A 16,120-nucleotide genomic window follows, 5' to 3' on the forward strand; every position below is an offset into this window, starting at 1 on the left:
CTCCATTGGATAATATTGGCTGAACTTCCTGGGTCAACCAAAACATATTTAATTTTAAAATCTAAAATATTAAGAGAAATTACCAGGGCATCATTGTACGGTAGTAGGAGTCCATCTGCGTCCTCTTCCGTAAAGGTAATGTCGTCCCTGACGCTTCCCAGAGTGTCTTGCTATGGGTTACTGATACCTTAGTCTTTTTCACTACCGAAAAGGTTACACCATTAATCTTGTTCCCCCCGAAAATCACGTTGATTGTTGGACGAGGGGGATATTCTCATGCTTTTGAGGGTTTCACGTTATTTCGATTGCAGCCGTAGTGATTCTTAGCCTAGTCGCTTAAAAATTCTTTGATATGGCCGTTTTGCAGCAATGTCGCCACCTCCTCATGCAAATGATGACAATCCCATGTCCGATGGTCGTTAGTCCCGTAATACTCGCACTATAGATTGGGATCCCTCTGATTAGGGTCGGATCTCATCGGCTTACGGAATCGAGCTTCTTTAATGTTTCTCATTGCCGATACTAGTTCCACCATGTTGATATTGAAATTGTATTCGGACAACCTGTGTAGGTGGAGTCCTGGGAGCCTGACACCTATTTGTCCTGCAACGATCTGTTATTATGGCTGCGATCATCTCTCCTATCGGTAGCGAATCTATCCGCCGACCAGAAACCTTTGCCACGTCTTTAGTCCCTTTCGTAGGGCAAAAACCGACCTCTAGAAGATCGTCGATATGCATTGAAATCAACCTTCAACTTCTCCTTATTCTTTTCTCGAGCCCGGCCCTTGGTTGATGCTGGAAAACCAAGCTGGTCATCCTCTATTCTTATCTTCGACTCGTAGCGGTTGTGGACATCCACCCATACTGTTACCTGGAACTCGAGCAAACTTTATTTTAATTTTCGGGAAGCATCAAAACTCCTCGGATTCAGCCCTTTAGTAAATGCCTCAGGTGCCCATTCGTTCGGCACGGCCGGTAGCAATATCCATTCCTTCTGAAATCGTGTCATGAACCCCCGCAGCAATTCAGACTCTCCTTGCACAATTCTGAATATCTCGGCCTTTTGGGCATGTACCTTCCTAGCCCTGTCATAGGCCTTGATAAAAGAATCTGCAAGCATCTCGAGAGAATCTATTGAGTGCTCGGGCAAAAGTGAATACCGTGATAGGGCCCTTTTGTGAGGGTCTTCCCGAAGTTCTTCAACAACAGTAATTCAATCTCATGTTGAACTAAGTCATTTCCTATCACCGCCATTGTATAGGTGGTGATGTGCTCCCGAGGATCCGAAGACCCATCATATTTTAGCACGTCTAGCATTTTGAACCTCTTTGGGATTAACTCCGATGCCGCGCTTGGTTTGAACGACAACTGGGTGTACTTCTTTGAGTCTGGTTCTTTCAACATCGGCGGTGCGCCCGAGATTTGATCCATTCGAGAGTTTATCTCCCTTATAAACTGTATGAGTTTAAAGGTATCACTTTCGTTGTTATTATCGGATCCGCCGTCGTTCCCCCTGGCCCTGTCGAAATCGACCTCACCCCTCGGGGTGTTGTTATCAACCCTCTGTGTTGTTTGTTTTATGGGAGCACCGGGAGAAATTGGACCTCTACCATTCGCGTTGTTGGAGGCAACCGACAATGCTTGCTTCAACTCTGTCATGACCTGATCTTGTCGCAAGAGATGTCCCATAATAGCCTTTTATTGCTCCCTTAATATTCTCACCGTTTTCACAACGTGCTCGTCTTCAGCATCATCAAGAGTTGCCCCTCGAACGTGTTGTGGATATTTTCTGTCATGGACTGGAGTGGCTACACCCTCCTCGTTGTGGGTATCGCTGATCGAATCTTCATGCTAAGGCTGATTTCCTTGGACCTCAACAGTGTGCGTGATGTTGACAATGTCAATAGCCATTTTTTTATGATTTTTTGCTAAGAAACAAAGAATTAAACAAGTTAGTAATAGATGCAATGATCAACCCAATTACGCAACTGTCTAACCCCACGGTGGGCGCCGACCTGTTTACCCATAAAACAGTACAGTTGAATAGTTCAGCCGGTTATTTTATAAAATTTATACCACACCAAATTTTCGATTATTCCATTTTGTATAACTAAAATTAGACTTTTCAAAGCCGTCCTAATCATCTAGTTTTTTTTTGTATTTTCTAAAAATGTCACGCAAGAGTTGCTAGTTAAAGTTAGAATGCAATAATGTGTAATTGCATTACTTTGGCAAAACTCTCTAGATATTTTTACTATTTTAAAAGCGATGATCAAAGGAACATGAAAGATATCCAGAATAGAGATTCATCCCACTATTCTATGGTAGCGTAAAACAAATTAAGCAAAGACGTGAGAAATATAACTCATATGAGTGAAAAGATACTAATCGAGTTGGGACTCAAGAATAAAACTTATTAAAAGATTAGTATCTAGCAAGAGAAATCTAAATTATACGAGAGGAAAAATACCCAATGCCTTGTGGCTTGCCACTGAAGATCGCTGGATTACCTAGTGACTTGCTAATCAATATGTTAGAACTAATTTAGTTTCGATATGAGTAGTAGAATAGGTTTTGAAGTTGGGACCTTGAATATTAATTTTTTGGTCACTTGTAGTCATTTTCATAATCCCAAGACTCAAGAAAAGGAGCTTCTTTGTTAGTTTTAAACTTAGTAGTATATAAAATATATTTTTCATATATAAATTTATTCGGTACGGTTTAGTATTTTTTCGATTTATTTTTATAAAATAAAAAATCTATCCGATTATTCGGTACAATTATAAGTTTGTATAAAAACCTATGATTTTATTAAGATAAACCTTGGTTCGATACGATTCGATTGGATCAGTTTAATCGGTTTTTAAATATCTATTAACCCTATTCACAAATTTCAAAGTAGTGGTACTACATAAACATTAGCAACCGCATGATAGCTTCAAAGAACTAAGTAGAAGCTATGTGATACACAAGAATTTCTTATCAAGAGAATCTGGTTGTTCAAGCATTTGAGAGGTTGGAGAGTGGGGCATTACAGACATGCAGAGGCATATACTATAGGGGAAGGAAGTGTCCACGTGGATGGCACAAATTAAATAAAGGAGATAGAGATGGAGCTGAACATCTTATTGGTCCGAAATCTATCCACTAGAGATCATAGATTTCATCTGCAGATTTCATTTATCCTACTTGGCTCCTTACAATCTGCCCTTTTGATCTCATACCCCATATAACCAGGAACCTCACTTCTACCTTCAAACAAGAAACAACCATCCACAACTTTGCAGCTTATTCTACACATACAAACCCCATAAGTGTGTAGATAGAAACATGGCCACCACATCTGCCGCAGTGCTTAATGGCTTGAGCTCCTCTTTCTTGACTGGTGGCAAGAACAGTCAGGCCTTGTTGGGTGCTCCAGTTGCCGCCAGAGTTGGTGGTGTTGCCACTCCCAAGAGGTTCATTGTGGCGGCAGCGGCTGCTCCCAAGAAATCTTGGATTCCTGCTGTTAAAGGTGGTGGAAATTTGCTTGACCCTGAGTGGCTTGATGGCTCGTAAGTTCACTTTATATCTCCTACCCTCAACCTCCATCCCCCGGAGATGAATCTAGGATTTAAAATTAGTGTATTCAGAACATGTATATATGGTTCAAGCAGAAAGCTTGAACCCTGAACATGCTCTAGATTCGTCTCTGGTCCTCCCCCCTCTCCTCATGTTTCATTTTACGCAAAGGCTTAACTGCATTTGAACTTGCAAAGGCTTAACTGCATTTGAACTTGCAGACTCCCTGGTGACTATGGTTTTGATCCACTTGGTCTTGGCAAGGACCCTGCATTCTTGAAATGGTACAGAGAAGCAGAGCTCATTCACGGCAGATGGGCAATGGCTGCAGTATTGGGCATCTTTGTTGGTCAAGCCTGGAGTGGCATTCCATGGTTCGAGGCTGGTGCTGACCCCGGTGCTATTGCACCTTTCTCTTTTGGCTCACTTCTTGGCACCCAACTTCTACTCATGGGGTGGGTTGAGAGCAAAAGGTGGGTGGACTTCTTCAACCCTGAATCTCAGTCAGTAGAGTGGGCAACTCCGTGGTCCAAGACTGCTGAGAACTTTGCCAACTTCACTGGCGAACAGGGTTACCCTGGCGGCAAGTTCTTTGATCCCTTGGCCTTGGCTGGTACACTTAACGATGGTGTATACATCCCTGACACAGAGAAGCTTGAGAGACTGAAGGTTGCTGAAATCAAGCATGCTAGACTTGCTATGTTAGCCATGTTAATTTTCTATTTTGAGGCCGGGCAAGGAAAGACACCCCTCGGAGCTCTTGGCTTGTAAGGAGTTTCATATTAAACATTTTCATTGTAAAGAGTCACTGGATGTAGAAAAGAAGAAACCAAAGCATGGACTAGTCACTTCATGCTTTTCCCCCTTGTGATAATTCAAATCCTTCCCCCTTGAGACAGTTTATCATCTTACAAACACTATAATTGAAGAACAGATTTATGTTTGCCTGGCCCAAGCAGGAGAATATAAATTGTAACAATACAAAGGCAGTGATACGGTAGTAAAATTTCCAAGTAAATGATTCAAGAATCACAAATTAATCTGATGACCCTAGTCCAAGAATGAACATAATTTGCAGTCACATATTAAAATTTGAACAAAATGCTGCACAAACCTTCACCAACCACATAATTCAGCCAGGATGGCTTTAATGTCTTGCTGCCTTCTTGGTTATAAGATCAAAATATCATACTATCAGAATCAGGATTGTCATATCAATGCACGCAAAGGCAAAGAACTCTCAGTCACAGACATAGAAACTTCGCATTCATCCTGACTGTAACATACCATTTGGTTTATCTTTGGCAAGGACAGAAACCAAAAGCTCATAGATTGCAATAACTCTTCAGATGAAAAAGAAATTTATGAGATTCCCTAGTTTAACATTTAATGGGAGCAGATCAAGGTGCCAGAAAGTTTCCTAGTAATAGCTTCACACCATTACTCACTGCCTGTAGCCATCAAGAACTCACCCTCGCAGACCACATCCCCACCTACGTATGCCTTTCCTTCCATCTTTGCTATTCCAAACCGTTTCTGCAGCTTGATCAGTGTCATTCTCATTACTAAAGTATCTCCAGCGATCACTGGTTTCCTGAATCTTACTTTGTCTATTCCAGCAAAGAAGAAGTTCTCTCTGGAGCCTCCCACTTCAGGTTGTAGCATGACCAGGCCACCAACTTGGGCCATTGCCTGAATTGACAGAAATAGACACACATCAAAGTTTGATAAAATTAAAATCTTACAGCAAGAAAGGTAAGATAACCAAAGAAGTCAAAATTTAGACAACTCCAAATAAATAATTTAAAAGTAGATGAAAATAAGTGACAAGCTTTGCATTCAATGTTGCATGATCCTGCAACTACAACTCGTCCTACCTACACATACCATTAACTCTCCTCTCTTTCTTCGTGAGTTGTTATAATACTTTTTCATTTTAAACTGAATTCTAGAACTCCCTTTTAAAAAAGAAAGATTCACCTTGTAGTTCTGCTTGTATTTGGTATACTGAGTACTGATAGAACTCCCTTTTACAAAAGATATATTCACCTTGTAGTTCTGCCTGTATTTGGTATACTGAGTACTGATAAATCTAATACTCTAGGGTCTGGGATAGACTGATGTGTTAGGAACAAATCCGAAAGGGCTGGATATTTGGACTTCCCCAATGTCAAAGAGAATAGGTGTATCTAAAACCCGGGTGATTGTCTGATAAAAAAAACGCGGGTGATTACAGCCCTAGCAGTAACTAATGTCATTTAGTATTCTCAGAGGACATCAAGGTGTGGTCCTCCATGCTTTTTGTACTATAACAATGGAGTCCGGCTATCACCTTTTCACTGAAAAGTAACTTCACTTCCACTTATATTATAAAAAACTATAAAGAAGATAATTAAAATTATCACCAGGAGCTGCTGTATTACCGCTGAAAGCATTTTGACGAGAGGAAAAAATTGCTAAAATTTCAAAACAGCCTGTATATAGTAAGTTATCACACATAATCTTCCATGTTATAATGACATTAGGTCCAGGAAGCTCCACTGGAGAAGGTTTCCAAGAAGGATACATCATAATAGTTCTCTCTCTGTGTGTGTGCGCGCGCGCGCGCGCGCGCGCGTGTTTAAATGTGTCATATCCTCAGCTCTAAAGCAGTAAAGCCCAATGTCATGGGGACGACAAGTGACAAAGAGTTCAGCCTAAGACTGAGAACCTGAAAGTGATAATCAATCAGAGCTCATGGCTCTTTAGCACTCTGTCATAGATATTGCAAATACCTTGTCGCCTCCAAATGTTCTCCAAAGATTGGTGTGGTACACTACCATATGATCTAATGCTGAACTGTGGTATGAGTATGACGATTTTTAATATTGCATAACCATCTTCCTGGAGTGAGTACCAAGAAAAAAGGAGGAGACTTTGTTTCTGAACCAGAAGACTCAAATGCTGATGTGTGATGGATGATCAAACATTTGCTGGAGCTAGCTCTACATGTTCATAATCGAAAGAAGAGAAAGAAAAAAGGGAAATGACCAAAAGGCTAAGGTGAAGGACATAGTAAGTGATACGGTTTTTTTTTAATGAGTACATAATATGCATTGCTTTAAAAGCTTCCCCAATAAATCTACTATTGTAAATAGCATTTCACTTGAGTTCCAATTTCACAAAAATGGCAGGAGATTCTTCTTAACTGAACTATTTGGTCTCAGCGGAAAGATCAGTAAGAGATTCATTATTTTATAAGAAAACAGTTCACTCAGCAGAGCAGCAAATCCTATTGGCTTTCTATGTTCTTTTAAATTGAGGATTAACTTCAGTTATCTTCTTGATCTCACAATTTCACTTGGACAAATAACCAAGGTGAGAAAAAAGCTAACTACTTCAAGTAGAAGAAAATTTTGAAATGATAAACAAGCTTTAAGTGGATACCTAAGAGGTAAAAGAACATTCCTTTTAAATGAATATGTTAAAAACTCTCGAGTCCAATTCAGCCAGTCAGCCCCACTTTCTGAATAGATTTACCCAAAGATTTATTTTTTCTGAACCGTGGAACACTCGTAACGATTGTTGAAGAAATCTCCCATACAAGTCAATTATCTCATGTACTTTCATAACCGAAGAATAGAAGCACTCCTCCGAGAAATATTGTTAACCAAGCCACAATAAGAGTAACTCTTGAAAAGTAAGGACTTCACATATCATTTCAATTACAAAATAAATCAACATGCTATATGGAAAAGGTCAGAACCATCGTCAGTTACATTAGCATCGACATGAAAATCTGAAATAGGTGATAAGAAACTAAATTTATCCAATTTCATTGCTTTGAAAAGAGGATCTCTAATCTATGCCACAATCAATAAGACAAAACCAAAAAGGTGGAACCTTTAACTAATGCAAATGAACTTTCAATCTGTTTCACGGAATCATAAACATACCTCAACCATGAGGACACCAGGCATGATTGGCCTCTCAGGGAAATGCCCAGGAAAGAAGTTATCATTGATCGTCACATTCTTTATTGCCACAGCTGACACTCCTGGATTGTATTCAATCACTCTATCCACTAAAAGAAACGGAAAACTGACAAAATGCAGCCCTAATCAGCAATCCCATATCACATTACTGAAACATATGAATCAATCAACTATGCCTCAAATATCCCAAACTAGTTGGTTTCAGGCATACCAGTCCTACATACCAATGTCCAATCTATTCGAGTTCATTCGAGCACTAAATAATTTGTCTTTTTAAGTCATTAATGAAACAAATAAACACATTTTTACAAAGAGATAAGAAATGCATACCGATGGGGCAAAATCTCGCGAATCTGATTGATATCCATCACAGTTGGAAATGCTGGATACCCTATAAGCAAATCAAAATTTAAACTTCTTTTTTTATAAGGTAAGGTAAAAATCAAGATTTCAAACATTTGAAGGAGCTAAAACAAACAATTATGGAAACAAAGAAGCAAATAAATGCATACTCAATTCAATTGGGGTATCATTTTTTTCTGGAGAAACACAGTTGGTGATGAAACTAGTATTGCGGGTCTTGTTGAAATGGGTCGACAGTGAATTGACAACAAGAGAGTGTTTGAGCATTGAACTGGGCAAAGGTAAAGACGCATTCTCAAAGCCTCTTTGAGAAGTGAGAGTGGAGAAGATAGATTGTGATACAGCCATAGAAGCCATTGGTGAATATTCGATTGTAGAGTTGAGATTTGAAGGACAGAGTATGGAGTGGAGGCGGAGCTAACAACGTTGCTGACACTGTATGAAGTATGAACTGAAGAATTTTGTTGAACAACCTTATTAGTGTGGAAGGCTCATCCAATGCAACTACCACACTTGTTTGACTACTGTTCTGTTTCAAATTAATGATCCTTTTTTCATAATTAATTAGTACTCCTACTATTTAATTGGGAGTTAAAAGCAGATTTAGGTTAGACTCAGAACTCACAATCTTGGTCGGAGGTGGAGGTTACTCGCCGCCAGATTAACTCACTCTTGTTAGTTAAAGCATATTTATACTCATGATATTGTAATTTAGATTATAACTAGTAACTACACTGCTCCTTTAGAGTTTAGAGAGATAAACTAATGATTTGATTATTTTATTTCATGTTATTTTCAATTTTCACATAGTGAATGTCTATTTAATTACTCCAAGTCTTTTTTTACTTCCCGATTTATTTGATTTCCTTTATAGTTTCTAAGTCTATAGATTGAATAAAATTCTACTACTACTACTTGTATAGGCTAAAATCGATTTATATTAAATGTTTGTCTCATAGTGTCACACTTGGAACCGGAGGCAGATGGAAGATGAAGCAAGTGAAAATCAAGACCTAGGACAACGACTTCGGTTGACACCGGGTAGATCCCGAAGGGAATATTATCAACGGGAACAAACGAATGTTTGTCGCCATATGACATTCAATGAAGAATATTCCTCAGTATTAAATACGTATCCGTTATAGAGAATTTTGGCATTCATGACTTGTCGTTACATATTCATTAATTGCCCCTATTATTGTCATTTAAGAGGGGTTTGATCCTAGGACCTTGTTTCCTAGGTATAGCTATAAATAATAGCTTTAACAACCACTGTAAGACACGAAAATCTCTCACAAACTTATGCTACACACTATTCCAAGCTAAATAATACTTTATTTTCTTTCTAAACGCTATTCTTATTGCTGCCTTCGGAAGCCTGACTGTAGGCTAGAAACCCGTGTTTAAGTCATAGTTTGTACTATAATTACTGCATTTTACTTGTGTTTGAACTTATATGTTAGTGTATTTCACTTATTATGTGTTTTATGCCTTGGGAAGTGATCCCGAGTTAAGAAGATAATCGGGAGCTAAATCGAACAAGTTGGAGCTTTGAAGTCTGAGTAAAAGCCTAAGAAATTAAACCGAAATCGCGTTCGGGGGTCGGGAGCCAAGTCTGGTTGTCAAAAAGTAAAGAAAAAGAAATACTCTATAAAAAGCCTATTACCGCGTCGCACGGGGCAGCGTAGCAGTGTAAAATGTTGTCGTGTGTCAGAAACCACTCTCTGAACTTTCCCACTAGCGCCCAGCATGGGGCGCGGCGTGCCTGTACAATTTTCTCAAAGTATTTTCCTACTTCGTCTTGAAACGGATAGTTTCGTCCGGGCCCATTTTTATATGATATAAATACACTAAAAATATGAGTTTTAGAGGACTTTTGACCTTGGAAGCTTTTGGAGAGCATTGAAGGCTACAAGACACAAGATTTCATCATCTTTCCATCAATTCAATACTGGGGTTTGGATTGTAACGTTAGATTGATGTTTTCTTACTCTTTAATTCTATTTGTGATGACTTTCTCCGTATCTATGGAGTAGTCTACCTTAGGGTTTGACATGATTTGGTGACTTGGTTGTTGTTTATATATTTGACTACGGTTTAATTACTTGAATTTATTGGAGGGGCTTTAATATTAGTTGTGATTGTATTCTTTATAGTGTTTAATCGAAAGAGGAATATCGTATTAAACATTATTACAGTATATACCTTAGTTTATTTTGGTGATTCTTTGAAGTAATCGAGAGAGATTTTTGAGTTACCGTTTAAATTAAGATTGAGAAATATTCGCGTGAAGTTTCTCTTAGATCAGTCCTACCAATAGATTCTTATATGTTTCACCTCACTTCACATTAGTTTATTTGAAAGATTTAGATTTAATCGAGAAAGGAGTCTGAATCGGAAGTATAAGCTAATCACCTATTGAATTTGTGAGAATCTATAGAACCTCAAGAGTAAAATATAATAACGTCATATCCAGAGTAGCAGTCTCCCACATATTATGTCAAACCCTTATTCTTCATCTTGATAATAACCCATGGCTTTACTCTCTAGTTTTCTGTGATAAATTATTTCTTGCTTTAATTTTAGTAGTTAATTTTAGTTCATAAATACCCCAATTAAAGTGTTAATCATCTTGAATAGTGTTACATTAAAAATTACTTGAACAGTATTTAAATCCAATCCCTGTAGAGACGATAATTAAATTATACTATCTTTGGCTAGCGAACATCAATTTTGTGTTGGGTTTTGCGCTCGTCAAAACCTTACTCCCGGGACCAAGTTATCTTCTATTTTATCTCGATTTCAACGCTAAGTCACGCATTTTATTTAATTCATTTATCATTTTTGGGATCAAATCGATTCGCTTGTCTATAAACCACGCTATAAATTCAACTGTACCATTTTACAGGTAAACAGTTTGGCGCCCACCGTGGGGCTTAGACAGTTGTGCCATTGAGTTGATCCTTGTATCTATTACTAACCTGTTTGATTCTTTGTTTATTAGCAAAAATCATAAAAAAATAGCAGTTAACGATGTCAACATCGCACACAACGTTGAGGCACAAGAAAATCTGCCTCAGCATGAGGATTCGATCAATGACACCCGCAACGAAGAGGACGTAGCAACGCCGGTTCATGACGGGCGATATTCCCGACACTTACGGGAGCCGACTCCTGATGATGCTGAAGACGAGCAAGTTGCAAAAACGGGGAGGATCTTGAGAGAACGACAAAAGGCCTTCATAGGCCATCTCTCACGGTAAGACCATACCATGACAGAACTAAGGCAAGCGTTGTCAGGTGCTTCAACAACGCGGATGGAAGAGGCCTTATTCCTCCTAGTGCTCCCACAAATCAAATTGCGCAAAGGGTTGATAACAACATACTGAGGGGTGAGGTCGGCTTCGACGGAGACGGTAGGATCGACAATGGATCCAGTAACGACAGCATCAATGATCCCTTCAAAATCGAGCTCATGCGATTTATAAAGGAAATGAACGAGCGGATGGACCAGAATGCGAAGGAATTCATCCCTCGAATGGACCAAATTTTGGGCGCACCACCAATGCTGAAGGGCTCGGACTCAAAGAAGTACACCCAGTTGTTGTTCAAACCGAATGCACCAGAGTTGATTCCAAAGCGGTTCAAAATGCCAGACGTACCAAAACATAATGGGACTTTATACCCTCAGGAGCACATCACCACCTACACAACTGCGGTGAAAGGAAATGACTTGGCTCAACATGAGATTGAGTTGGTCGTGCTGAAAAAGTTTGGAGAAACCCTTACGAAGGGAGCTTTGACATGGTACTCACTATTACCCGAACACTCAACATATTCTTTTGAGATGTTCGTAGATTCTTTCATCAAGGCCCATGCCGGCCCAGGAAGTTCCAGGCCCGGAAAGCGGACATATTCAGTATTTCGCAAGGAGAGTCTGAGTTGCTGCGTGAGTTCGTGATCAGGTTTCAGAAAGAAATGATGTTATTATCGGTTGTGACAGACGAATGGGCAGCTGCGACATTTACTAAAGGGTTGAACTCGAGGAGTTATGATGCCTCCCGGAAGTTGAAAGAAAGCTTACTCGAGTTCCAAGCAACCATATGGGCAGATGTTCATAATCACTACGAATCAAAGATAGGGATAGAAGATGATTAGCTCGGGTTCCCGGCATCAACCAAAGGTCAGGATCAAGAAAAGAACAGAGATAAATCAAAAGATGATTTTGATGCAGATCGAAGGTCTTCTAAGGGTCGTTTCTTGCCCTACGAGAGGGCCGAAAGATGCAACAACAAAGAATTCAGGTCGGTGGATCGGTTCATCCCCGATAGAAGGGTTGACCTCGGCCGGAACAATAGGTAATTGCAGGACAAGGAGGTATCGAGTTCTTGGGATTCCACTTATTCTAGGTTGTCCAAATATAATTTCAATGTCAGCATAGTGGAGCTAGTGTCGGCAATGAGGAACATCAAGGAAGCGCGATTCCCGAGGCCGATGAGATCCAATCCCTACCAGAGAGATCCTAATTTATGGTGTGAATATCATGGAACTAATAGCCATCGAACTGGAAACTGCCGACATCTGCGTAAGGAGGTGACAACACTGCTAAAAATGGCCATCTCACGGTAAGCAACCAGGCTAAAAATAATTATCGCCTCAACCGAGACAACATAAATCCCTAGATGATAGGGGAAGACCCTCATCGACTAACTATCAACATGATTTTCGGGGGGAATGACATCAATGGTGTAACCTTATTGGCAGCAAAAAAGACAAAGGTGTCGGTGACTCATAGCAAGAGACTCCGGAAAGTTGCCGAAGACAACATCACCTTCATAGAAGAAGACGCCGATGGACTCATTCTGCCACATAACGATGCCCTGGTAATATCTCTTAACGTTCTAGATTTTAAAATTAAACGTATTTTGGTGGACCTAGGAAGTTCAACCAACATCATTCAGTGGAGGGTGATGGAACAAGCCAAGCTCACCGGAATCATTCCGGCAACAAAACTCCTCGCGGGATTCAACTTAGCAAGTGTAATAACCCGGGGGAAGATCTTGCTACCCACGAACTCTGAAGGGGTCGTGAAGACTACCTTAATTGAAGTGGTGGACGGCGACATGTGCTACAACATCATCCTCGGTAGACCATGGCTACATGAGATGAAAGTCATGCCATCAACATGCCACCAAATGCTGAAATTCCCGACCCTAGCGATGTGGCAAGCCATGTGGCATCCACCTCATCAAATGTCGGTGCCACATATGATAGGATGTCTATTTTGGAAAAACTTAACGGAAAAAGAGATATATTTGAATCAATAGTATAACAACAGAGGTATATATGAACTCAAAGTATAACGAGTGGTGCATTTAAAACTTTTTTGGTAGTACATGGATATATTCAACCCTTTTCCGTATTATTTATAGCTCAATTGGCGCAAATTGGAACTAGTAATGAAATTTGGTTATAGTTTACTGGTGACTAAGATCAGCAAACATGTCCCCAAAATAAATGTAATTTAGCTTCTTATGTTTCCTGGTTGCTCATTGTGTTAGTCAGCTCTTAGCCTCTCAACTTTCGATGGCAGTTTTAAAGCTATCCTTAATTCACCTTGCCGAACTATCTTTGTCCACATATTTTCGTGTTCTCTTTCTTTTTGTCAAGAAATATTTGACCTATTGAGTATGTTTACCCTAAAAACGGATAACAATTGAATTTATATGTGGTTTTAAGGACACGTGATTTTACTTGGCACAAACTGAGAAAATATGCAAACTGATATTGAAATTGACTGTAAAGAAAAATAAAAGCAAACCAAATAAGATGTGTAGCTTGGGCCCTCGAACCAAATGAAATAACAAAGGAAATATAAGTAGAGTAACAGAGTATTGAGAACCTTGAGAAAAGAGTAGTATATTTCTTTTTTCCTATCTGAGGCCCCCTTTACAAATGATCAGACCCCCTTTATATAGTAAGGGAGTCCTACTCTTGATACAATTCTAAATACAGTAAGGACTCTCATGATAGGCTAATTAATCGGCCTCTTCTTGATACGTGGCGTGATTTCCGCCGAGATTCTCCCTCTAATTGCGGCTGTAACGGTATTTTTGTTTCTTGGCTCGATCTTAATCCTGGCCGATCTCGATCTTAGCCAATCTCGATCTTGATCGGTCTTTGGGTCTTCGAGCTCAATCTTGACCGACCTCGATCTTAATCAGTCTCTGGATCTCGAGCTCGACAACATATTCTTCACACGATGGCTCGATATTACAATGATGAACCTTGGACCATTATGTTCCAATCTTGATTAATCATACGAAGGGCAAAGCTTGGTTTTGACCGTATACAGATAGTTTTCTCGTTTCTCGGAAAGAAGATGATGAGAAACGATATGAATTTTCGGACTCCGACTTGGTGGATGATGATATCAGCGACGAGCCCGATTATGACGTATGTAACAAACGTCCCGTTAGTCCAGTTACCAAGGCATTAAATGCCTGTCAGTTGTTGGTCGGCCACTATCGGTTCTGAACCGTCATTACCAGGCTATAAATATTCACACTTTCATCCTCATCCAAACTTTTCACATAAAAGCTTTTTCTCTACTCTTGCATCTTCTTCAAAAAATCCCTTTGCTTCATACATTTTATATCGCATACAACCCTAATTCTCACTCCCTTTGTTCATCAATGGCGAAAACCTCCAAAACGATGCCGTAAAAAGAGGCCGCTTCTTCATCACGACCCGCCAGCGGCGAGGATGCGGCAGAGCCTCGCCCTGAGGAATTCATTCTGGTAGGGTGCTCAACTATCATCGATTTTAAGGTTGAAAAACCTTCTTTGGTACCAATCCGATGTGAGCCGATCTCGAGGTATCAGTGTTCAATCACTGAGAAAATTCTCGATAAAGTAAAACAGGAATGCAACTGGGGCGACAAGCACGTGGTAGTCCCATCGCCTGAAGAATCAATTACTACCCACGTGGAAGGGTTCTTAAGTGTTTATACTTATCCTTTCACGTTGGGTTCATTAGACCCTGTCATCGTCTCCTTTTGCAAGAGATATGATGTGACCCTTGGCCAAATCCACCCTTATTTTTGGAAAATAGTGATTCTTCTTCGATTCTTCTCGAGCAAAATCGAGGGGTGTCCTTTCACCCTCGATCGCGTTATGCGCCTTTATAGTCCCCGACTCTATCGAGTAGGGTTAATCAAGCTTTCTCGCCGAGCCACCAAAGTGCCATTCTCGAGTATAGACGAGACTCGTGATCGGGGCTGGATGGGCCAATTTTTTCGAGTTAAAACCTTGGACCTGATCCCTACCGATGATATGTCATTTCCTGAGAAATGGAATATGAACCATGAGTACTTATTTCCCTTCGAGCGCTTTAATTTGTGATTGCCTTTCATTTTTTTGATCCTCTTTTTCTTTCTTGTTACAGCAGTAACTCGGATGCCGGAACCAATTTCGGGTCTTAAACAATGGGTTGAAGGTTTGGTGCTGCAGAGACCGTACTCCGAGCGTGCTTGGGTGGAACTATCAAAGGGTCGATGGGAGGCCCGCAGTCATGGTAAGTCTCTTTCTTAGTTTGTTTGTCATTTGTTCTTCTTCGCTTGCTCTTTTTTCCTTTGTAGGACTTGGGAAGGATGTTGCCATGCGGCCCCCATCTGGTGATGAAGAGGTCCCTGCCCTGAAGCAGGTTAAAGAGAAGAAGATAAAAGATGCACTGAGTTCCCCTGTCTTGAAAAAGAAAAAATCGGCGAAGAAAACTCGCAAGCCCAAGGGGGGCTCCGGTATCATGCCTCCGAATTTGATCCGCCGATTAAGGGATGACCCCGAGGAAGGAGAAAAGGAAATAGCCTGTGCGCGGGATAATGTTGTGATACAAAAATCCTCTGAATCAGCGGAGGTAGATAAGGGAACCTAGCCATAATTCCTGAACAAGAAAAAGCCGAGATTATCTCATCTCGAGCTGAGATGGTTGAAGGTGAGACCGAGGGCAAGATTCTTCGGGCAGCAGAAGATATCTCGAGGTATGAGCTCGGGGTAATCGACATTGGCGGATGCCCTTAGATTTCGGATGTTATGATTCGTGAGGCCAACATGTTGGAAGGTCGATCTTACGAGGGTATTCAGGAGTCGACCGACATCCACGGTTTTCTGGATGGGCTCGAGTCAGTTGTCTCGGAGGAGATTATCGGGTTCGGTGGATTAC

At 40.4% G+C, this 16,120-nt stretch overlaps 2 protein-coding genes across 2 annotated transcripts; one reads left to right on the forward strand and one right to left on the reverse strand.

The window, feature by feature from the left end:
• The first annotated feature begins 2,942 nt into the window (after positions 1-2,942).
• On the forward strand, positions 2,943-4,461 carry LOC107830507 (chlorophyll a-b binding protein CP24 10A, chloroplastic). Its single transcript, XM_016658094.2, has 2 exons — positions 2,943-3,556; positions 3,785-4,461. Exons 1-2 carry the CDS (start codon positions 3,333-3,335, stop codon positions 4,332-4,334), a joined length of 774 nt encoding a protein of 257 aa, XP_016513580.1. The 5' UTR covers positions 2,943-3,332; the 3' UTR covers positions 4,335-4,461.
• LOC107830509 (uncharacterized) lies at positions 3,873-8,431 on the reverse strand. The gene is made up of 4 exons (XM_016658096.2): positions 8,050-8,431; positions 7,868-7,928; positions 7,499-7,643; positions 3,873-5,255 (listed from the first exon to the last, which is right to left on the reverse strand). The coding sequence occupies exons 1-4, from the start codon at positions 8,255-8,257 to the stop codon at positions 5,004-5,006; spliced, it is 666 nt and encodes a 221-aa protein (XP_016513582.2). The 5' UTR covers positions 8,258-8,431; the 3' UTR covers positions 3,873-5,003.
• Positions 8,432-16,120: the final 7,689 nt, after the last annotated feature.

The sequence above is a fragment of the Nicotiana tabacum genome, chromosome 19, assembly GCF_000715075.1.
Source record: "Nicotiana tabacum cultivar K326 chromosome 19, ASM71507v2, whole genome shotgun sequence".
Taxonomy (NCBI): Eukaryota; Viridiplantae; Streptophyta; class Magnoliopsida; order Solanales; family Solanaceae; genus Nicotiana; species Nicotiana tabacum.

Coding starts and splice junctions, on each gene's coding strand:
- LOC107830507 (XM_016658094.2), top strand. CDS start 3,333: ATGGCCACCACATCTGCCGCAGTGCTTAATGGCTTGAGCTCCTCTTTC. Junction 3,557..3,784: donor CCTGAGTGGCTTGATGGCTC/GTAAGTTCACTT, acceptor TTGAACTTGCAG/ACTCCCTGGTGACTATGGTT.
- LOC107830509 (XM_016658096.2), bottom strand. CDS start 8,257: ATGGCTTCTATGGCTGTATCACAATCTATCTTCTCCACTCTCACTTCT. Junction 7,929..8,049: donor TGATACCCCAATTGAATTGA/GTATGCATTTAT, acceptor ATTTGCTTATAG/GGTATCCAGCATTTCCAACT. Junction 7,644..7,867: donor CGCGAGATTTTGCCCCATCG/GTATGCATTTCT, acceptor GCATTTTGTCAG/TTTTCCGTTTCTTTTAGTGG.